This window comes from Bactrocera dorsalis, unplaced genomic scaffold, assembly GCF_023373825.1.
Source record: "Bactrocera dorsalis isolate Fly_Bdor unplaced genomic scaffold, ASM2337382v1 BdCtg008, whole genome shotgun sequence".
In the NCBI taxonomy this organism is placed as follows: Eukaryota; Metazoa; Arthropoda; class Insecta; order Diptera; family Tephritidae; genus Bactrocera; species Bactrocera dorsalis.
In genome coordinates this window covers 267,105-275,934 of record NW_026038059.1, presented here as the reverse complement: position 1 = coordinate 275,934, position 8,830 = coordinate 267,105, and the positions used below count along the sequence as shown (strand labels likewise).

At 40.9% G+C, this 8,830-nt stretch overlaps 1 protein-coding gene and 2 pseudogenes across 1 annotated transcript; all 3 read right to left on the bottom strand.

Moving 5' to 3' along the window:
- Window positions 1–2,560: 2,560 nt before the first annotated feature.
- On the bottom strand, window positions 2,561–6,151 carry LOC125779930 (uncharacterized). The gene is made up of 2 exons (XM_049461131.1): window positions 3,590–6,151; window positions 2,561–3,498 (listed from the first exon to the last, which is right to left on the bottom strand). The coding sequence occupies exons 1-2, from the start codon at window positions 3,761–3,763 to the stop codon at window positions 2,983–2,985; spliced, it is 690 nt and encodes a 229-aa protein (XP_049317088.1). The 5' UTR covers window positions 3,764–6,151; the 3' UTR covers window positions 2,561–2,982.
- Window positions 5,159–5,361, bottom strand: LOC125779933 (small nucleolar RNA U3; annotated as a pseudogene).
- Window positions 6,004–6,086, bottom strand: LOC125779934 (small nucleolar RNA U3; annotated as a pseudogene).
- Window positions 6,152–8,830: the final 2,679 nt, after the last annotated feature.

Here is an 8,830-nt window from a genome sequence, read left to right as displayed (position 1 = left end):
GGTGGACCAAGCCAAAATAGGCGTGCGCTATTGGCCAAGGTGAGCCAATCAATTCTGATGTATGCGGCTCCCATATGGGGACCAGAATTAAAGCAAAAAACGTATGCTAAGAAAGCGAAGGTAGCAATGCGGCTTAGTGCCATTAGGGTGACATGTGCATTTCGTACGGTATCCTACGAAGCGGTTGGAATATTAGCGGGCATCATGCCACCAGAGTTAATGGCCATGGAACTCAAACGAGTATACGAAAGATCTACGAGACTTGGCAGGCGACTAACGGCTGAAGAACGGAAGGATGAGAGGGTAACAAGCCTCAATGAGTGGCAAAAACGATGGGATTCAGCTACGACGGGGAGAAGAGCTGATCTAGAGAAACTGACAACGGAACGAGTGACACCGGATAACATAGTACGATTTATGATAGACTCGAAACAAGTGTGGGATAGTGTGAGAGCATGATGTGCTATAGTTCTGAAAGAGCTAAGAAGGAATGAGTGGCAACGCAATGAAATTAGAAGGAGGATGACTGAGGAGTAGGCCGGAATGGCGTGAATGATGAGCCGAATGGCTAAGCTTGGCCTCACGATGTAATGCTTAACGGCAGTTCCGTGGGGCAAATAAACAAGCAAAGACAATTGAGTTAAGGGTTTAGTACGTAGGCGTACTGGTCTCCGTTTAAGTGACCAATACGAATCGTGCATACCGTCCGGAAAAATGACGGTATCTTTCGAAGATTCCCCCCTCCAAAATCCAAAAAAATCCATTTTCGCGAGCATGGATCGATATGCAAACAAGCCCATACACGTGTAAATCGCATGCGCACACACACCGATCGTACTTGTGTGTAGTGTATGGCCACTTTTATAGTAACTGTTTTGCCGTGCCTATTGCCAGTTGAGACTCACTATTGCTTATAGAAAGCAATATATAAATAGTAATTAGTATGCCATATATTGAAAGCAATACCTGTCACTTCAGCAGTTTGACAGCGCAGTTTTCTTTTCTTTGAAAATTTCGAAGAGGCAACACATCCCATTTACACATATGTCGACGGCATTTTCATTGCGGTATCAAAACTACCAGTTATCTAGCATTAAGTGCGGTCAACATCCAAGTGTACTCCGCAATTGCGACAATTTGCAAATAATCCAATCTGTGGTAAATCGTGGGTGTGTGCGCCGTAGGAGGCATTGATGCTGTCATTACGTTTTACACAAATTTCCTTGGATTAGTGGTAGCAATTGATAAAAATCATTCTAACCAAATCGAAATTTTTTTTAACAATAACAAATCTGAGCCCGAATCGCGGCATTCGTGATCGAGCAGCTATTGTATCGAAACAAATTTCGTGACGTTTCGAGTAGCCGGATCGCCGCACTCGATACGAAGCCTGGCCTTTCTACAAATGGCATTTACGAAGTGTCAAATTGTGAAATCAAAACAAAAGAAATTAAAACAAAAGAAATCAAAACAAAGAAAGTTGTTGAAGCCGTGCTATATTTTTTATTTATAAAGGTGAAATACTATTGTTTTTCTCAAAAGTGATGCATCCAATAATTTTTTTATATTCGTCTTCGGAATCTGAGGAAGAAAACGTGCAGCAAGTCATAAGGAACCGAATGCGAGACAAAAGCAATCCCTTGGCAGCGTAAGTAATTAGAATTGTGTACACGCTTCAAGAAACGGTTCAGACTCTCTAAATGCGAGACAAAAGCAATCCCTTGGCAGCGTAAGTAATTAGAATTGTGTACACGCTTCAAGAAACGGTTCAGACTCTCTAAAAGTGCATTTAACTACGTATTGGCTGAACTCAAATTTGAAGGGCATTTGTCAACCGCAGTGGCACCAATGATTCAACTGGGAGCGACTTTGTCCCTTTTGGCCAGTGGGGGCTACCAGCACTTGGTAGGAAATGACTTTTTGATGGGAATATGTCAAAGCACTATTTGCAAAATAATAAAAAAATGTAGTCAGCGAAATGGAAACAAAGTTGTGCCCTCAATTTATTAAATTCGTGCCCGACAATCTTTCGGAATGCACGAAATCGTTTGTTGAAAAATACAAAATTTCTGGAGGTAAGATTAGCGCTTTTATTTTGAGTAAAATGTAGCGCTTTTAAAGCTGAAGCATACTTAGCATATTTAAATATGTGTTTATGCATGCAGTTATTGGATGTATTGATGGCACGCACTTTGGGCTGCAAAAACCAACAGTAGATGAGCACATGTTTTTCAACAGGAAAGGATACCATAGCCTCAACTCAATGATAGTAGGTTGCATATAAAATGTATTCACATACACATACGTATACTTATAAACTTTAATTTAATTACAGATATGTGACCATGAATACCGCATTTTGGCCATTGACTCAAAGTATGGTGGAGCCGCACACGATTCCTTTGTGTGGAAGCATTCGGCACAACGAAAGTTTTTGGAGGAGCAATTTAACCAAAATAACTTCAAAAATGTTTGGCTTTTAGGTAATATAATTTCTTATTGTACTGGTATGCATATATGTACCTAAATTTAAAATACATTTTACGTAAATCAATAGGAGATTCGGGTTATCCCTTGGAGCCGTGGTGTTTAACACCATTCAGGAACCCTGAGAAGGGTCTACTCAAGCTCGGTTCAATGAGGCTCATTCTAAAGCTCGCTGTGTGGTTGAAAGAACTATTGGTATCCTAAAGGGCCGTTGGAAAATTCTAAGCAATGACAAGAGAAGCCGTTACCAACCTGAAAAAATGGCACAATTCGGGAACGTATGTGCAGCGTTGCATAACATTTGCATACATTTCAAAGATGCGTCGTATTGCAGACATTATGCAAGTGAAGCTATTAACACAGAAGTGGATATAGGAAACGAAACTCATTTAACCAAAATTGGACACAAAATTCGAAACCATATAATGTTGGCGCTAGAAAATACAATTTGAATAAAACAAGTGTATGTACGTTTATTATTATTTGTTTGTATATTTATTTATTTTCTTTTAAGGCTTCTAATTGTATTCGGTTAATTTGCAGCTCTATTGCTTTGACTTCCATATAAGCTTTGTGAGCTTCCTTTTTCATTTCCATCGACCTCTCCTTCAAAGCTATAAGCTTGTCTAGTTTTGCGCCTATACTCTGCTGGTAGCTTTCAAACGCGATCATGTTTTCTTTAATGAGGGCCAGCTTTTCATCGGCAGCATCCTGTTTGCTCCTCTTCGTAGCGCTGCGACTAGTTGAGGGTTTCGGTGGAACGTCGTCTTCGCCACTGTATAAAAACTCTGCCATAAGCTTTTCGACAGGCTCTTTTTCAGGGGTGGAGTTGCCAAAAGTTCTTACTTCTCCCAGGCCTTCTACCGCAACGTCCATGCCGGTAGCCTGAAGCAGTTGCTCCTCTGCTGTTGTTAGGTACTTTTCTTCGTAAGGACCACCACCAGTTCGCTGCTTCGACGCTTTGTTGAAAGACAACTTCTTTTTGACGTTGTGCTTTTGATCAGCAAATACCTAAGTGTATATGTATATAGAAAATAACATTTGGATTAGTAAATTTGTTAAGACACTTATCAAAAGAGGAAATGGATGGAGATCTACGTACTTTCCGCCAAGACTTAGCATCCTTCATTGGTGGACCGGCCGCATTAAGCAGAACCGCCAAGGAGTCCCACAATTTATTGGCAGCAGCTTTGCCCTGACCACAATTCGGCAGCATATTTTTGGCCAAGTCTTGATGCCGAAGGATGTATTCGACCATTAAATTTTTTTGTCTCATGTTGATTTTATTAACATTTGTCCTAAAAAAATGATTCTATTCATAAAATAGTCAATAACATAAACGTTAACTTACATTTTATTTGATTTTTTCTGAGTAGACTCACGACGTTTGAAAACTTTTGAATTAACGATTGCAAATTATCAATCGAATGACATTTCGTTACGTTCGTTTGAATTACAACTCGTTATCGAATGACAGAATGTCAAATTTCGAACGAGTGTACTCGATAACGAGTGCCGCAATCCGAAAACTGGAAATTTCGAACAATTTGACTCGTTTACGAATGCCGCGATTCGGGCCCTGTTCTGTTGTAACAATCTCCAATTGCACTTAGCACTGCCATACTGGTCAAATAAAGACGAGAGGTTTCTAATACCTTGTTAATACCTCAATATAGTTTCTTACAATCCTTACCTCTGGTGGGGGGCAATGCAAGACTTTTATTTAGGGAGAGCTTATTCATTTTATTTCGTATTTTTCTTGCTTATATACAAATTTTAAAACTATCTTAAATAACTAAAAATATGTGTATGTGTGTATGTTTTTATGTATTGCAGCATATTGTTTATTGTCGCTTGACATGGGGTTATTTCAAGAGTACAATTTAATACATATGTGTGTGTGTTTAATGTTATCTCTTCTTTGAATTTATGATTTTTGTCCCATGCATTTTTAATATTATTAGATGCACATTGCATTTAAATACGTGTGGTTGTTTATGTACATACATACATATGTATGTATGTTTGAAAATAGATATTTATTTTTAATTGTATTTCGGCTTTGTTGATAAGTATGCATGTTCAATGATATTTGAACAACCTATTCATGAGGTGCCGCCGAGAAGCAGTCTCTGCTCATTTCGAGTAACTAAAATAAGAGAATTAGAAAAAAAAAGGTGCGTGGAGTCCCTACGCGCGGAAGAAGTTATACTTCTTAGTGATATTCAGAAATGCATATCATTTTGTATGAAAGAAAACTAGAAAACTTAAATTCACATTTTATAAATTTATTATGCACATTTTATAAAGCAAAGTCTAATTGAAGGAATTTAGACTCGGAAAGTAGTTCTGTCTCTTCGTTGCGGGAGGGAATATGCAGCGTAACTATCTCTCTTTTGTACTCTTCGAATTGGGTTGTCATATTATAATTTGTATATCTTATAACATGGTGTTTAGTCAATTTCTTGTATTCATTATTGGCGTTGCAATTTCAAAAAGTCACACAAAATAGTTGAGAATTCGCATAAATGAAACAGAAAAAAAAGAAAAATATTGCGCAAGTATACAAACATACATATGCGTACTGTACTTATTATATATATATATATTGTACTTATTGACTGCATATATAATTATTTGTACAAAACCTTGGAATTTATTCATTAAAATCACCACTCAGAAGTCGTTTTATCCGTTGTAACCAAGCGATCATGGAAGAAACATCATTTCTAATATGCCACAAGATAAAATTAGAAATGAAGTCCATAAACCCCACGCTGTCGGATAAAACGACATACCTCGTCATCGCGGGTCGATTTGCAAAGAAAGGAAATGAAGACTGACTACAGAAATAATCCAGTGAAGTATAGTCTTAACTTTTCAACGGCCAACGCAGAGTATTTCAAACAAAAGTCACACAACATAGTTGAGAATTCGCAGAAATGAAACACAAACGAAAGATATAATGCACAAGCATACAAACATACACGCGCACACATGTGAATATGTCACAAACCAAAAAGTTAAACATTGTTCTACAAAAACAACAATAGCATAAGCAGACTACATTGTGTTGCTGGTAGAAAAGCCGAGCTGTGCCGAAAGAAACGATCCGCTTCCCTTGCTACTCGAACATCTTCGCAGACAAGGTTGCGCAATATGAATCTATCGCAACCTTTTCCGAACTCGTATAAGAAGTATAACTTCAAAAATGTGTTTATGGTCTCTGTGTGAGAGGTGTATTTTGTACACATTTTTCGCTGTCAAAATGGAATAAAATATAAACGAAAAGCAAAACGAAGTTCTTCGTTGGGAGTGTATTTCGGTCTCTTCATATTCTATGCTTCGGCATATAGTATGCCTTGTCATCATATGCCGTAGATACATATTTTTCTGTCTCTTCATATTCTCGGTTAGAATATGTGAGAGAATTGTAAAAAATGTTAAAATTACGAGGCGAATTCCGACCTACAATGTTAACAAATGCGATGAATTCCCTAATGTGAATCTATCAAATGTTCGCAGTCGAACCTGCACCTTCTCTATACTTTTAAGTTCTGTGGACTGACTACAGAAATGATCCTGTCAAGTATAGTCTTAATTTTTCAAAGGCCAGCGCAGAGTATTTCAACCAAAAGTCACACAAAATAGTTGAGAATTCGCAAAAATCAAAGACAAACGAAAGAAAAGAAAAAGAAGTATAACTTCAATAATGCACAATCATACAAACATACATATGCGCACACATGTGAATATGTCACCAACCAAAATTTGAAACATTGTTCTACAAAAAAAACAATATCATAAACATGCCAACATTGTGTTGCTGGTAGAAAAGTCGAGCTGTGCCAACAGAAACGAACAAACGATCGCCGATTGTTACCGCTTCGCTTGCTGCTCGAACATCTTCGCAGACAAGGTTCTGCAACTTGCATTTAACGGAACCTTTTCCGAACTCGTATAAGAAGTATAACTTCAAAAACTAACTCACTTATAAATGAGAGGCTTAGAACTTTGGAGCGATATGCAATCAGTTGCATAAAGATAACATAGAATTAAAAAGAGAAACCAAAAAACTAAAATGTAGTAAAAGCAAGGATGTGAGTGTTGATGCAAAATCTTCTAGCATGAATTCAGATCAAATATACGAAACCGATGAAGATGCAAGCTAAAAAAACTGAGTGGATACTCAAAAAGAAGCGCTCTTCAAAAAAACGCAAAGCGTACTCATTTAATAATATTTACTACGAACTACTTCGCCTCCACAACACCTCCTCTCGAAGTAGAGAGCTTATTCTTCTTTTTCTTGATTGCATTCGATAAGGCCCAATAGAATAGAATAGAATTAATCGAGGTATGCACTGCGACCTTGGGTCTATTGTGCCCTCTCCTAACTCACAGGGACTCACCAAGCCCCAAAAAATCGATAAATTCTAGTATTTTGCTGGGAGCTAGTGAGTCGATGTGATCCCTATCCGGAAATGTAATTCCAAGGGCCTTAGACCTACGTCTGCAGACTGCGATGCAGTCGATTAGCAGGTGCTCCGGGGTTTCAGGTTCCCTGTCGCAGAACCGGCAGTTAGAGCAAGAGGCAAGTCCTAGGTTGAACAGGTGCCTTTTCAACTTGCAGTGGCCGGTGTAGAATGCGACCAAGAGCCTGAGTTTGATCCTTGGGAGGTTGATTATCGATCTAAACCTTTTGAGGTTGTACCCCCCTATCAGCAACTTGGCATGCCGCATACCATGTGCCCGTTGCCAATGACCTTCTCTGCCCTCTCTTTCTTCCTTACGGAGCAGCTCCTTTATAGTGTGGGGCCCACCCCAGTGAACGGTTCGGGCCCTACCATATTTATGGAGGCTGCAGAGCGGGCGAGCTCGTCAGCCAGTTCATTTCCGGCTATGCCTCTATGACCAGGTCCCCAATTAGGTGCACCTGATTCAATTCCGCTAGGCTGTTTAGGCGTTCTCTACACTCCTGCACTAGCAGCGATTTGATCTCGTAGGCGGAGATCGCTTTTAGTGCCGCTTGGCTATCGCTGAGTATGGTTATTCGCTCATTACGATAGCCGCGATGGAGATTTATCTCTATACACCGACTTATGGCTAAGACTTCGGCCTGGAAGATACTGGGGAATCTGCCCATCGCTATGGATAACCTTGTGCGTGGGCCCGCGATCCCTGCACCAATACCTTCCGACGTCTTCGAGCCGTCAGTGTACCACTTCAGTGTACTATCCCTCAGCATCAGCTCAAGGGTGGAGTCATTCCACTCGCTCTTGCTGCCAAGTGTAACCTTGAACTTCCCCGTGAAGTTTATTGTTTTTGTAATCCCGTCCTTCGGGAGGAGGGCAATTGGATTGTTGGCACTTATCAACTCTATCTTCTGGGACGAGATTATTTTTCCTTTACCGCATCCATCTGCCGTTATTTGCAGAAGTGAATGCTTGGCTACTTGGTCGATCACTATGTGGAGCGGCGAGAGTTCCAGCAGGACTTCCAGCGCCGCTGTTGGGCAGGTTCGCATAGCGCCTGTCATGCAGACGCATGCTAGCCGCTGAAGCCTCGATAGTTTCATCACCACCGAGGCCTGTGCCGCCACAGAGGCCCAGGACACCGCTCCATATGTGACCATCGGTCGCACAATCATGGTATACAACTACCTGACAATCCTTGGCTTGCAACCCCAGGATTTTCCTGCCAGCCGATTGCACACCATTAGAGCCTTTGTCGCCTTGACCAGGGTTTGGTCCACATACTGCTTCCACCGCAAAGTGGAATCCAGAGTGAGAACGAGATATTTTACCTTGCTGGTCATCTCAATCACTCCACCCCCAAGTGTGAGGTTTCTTCGCCTCGTGAGCGGGACGATGGTAGTCTTCGAGGGGTTGATACTCAGTTCAACTCCTCTGCACCACTCCTTTGCCAGGTTTAGACCTCGTTGCACTAGGTCACAGAGAGTGTTCTCGAACTTGCCTTTCGCTATAATCACTATATCGTCCGCATATCCTTGGCAGCGGATGCCGTTGGCGGTTAGCAGTGTTAACAGGTCGTCCACGACAAGGCTCCATAACAAGGGCGATAATACACCACCCTGCGAACAGCCTCTTGTTGTGCCGAGACGAATCTTTGTGCCCCCTGCTGTGGTCTCAGCAATCCTGGTGCGCAGTACCGCCTCTATCCATCTACGCACCGGTGCTGCCACATTCCTACCCTCCAGTGCCATTGCTACACTTTTATGAGAAGTGTTGTCAAAAGCTCCATCGATATCCAAAAAAGCGCATAGCATAACTTCCCCTTTCTCCAGTAAACTCTCTATCCCGGAGGTCAACTGGTACAGAGCCGT

Bases quoted from the DNA above. Each gene is read 5' to 3' on its own strand.
- LOC125779930 (XM_049461131.1), bottom strand. From the start codon at position 3,763: ATGAGACAAAAAAATTTAATGGTCGAATACATCCTTCGGCATCAAGAC. The intron at 3,499-3,589 runs GTACGTAGATCT...ATATACACTTAG, and splicing joins ATGCTAAGTCTTGGCGGAAA to GTATTTGCTGATCAAAAGCA.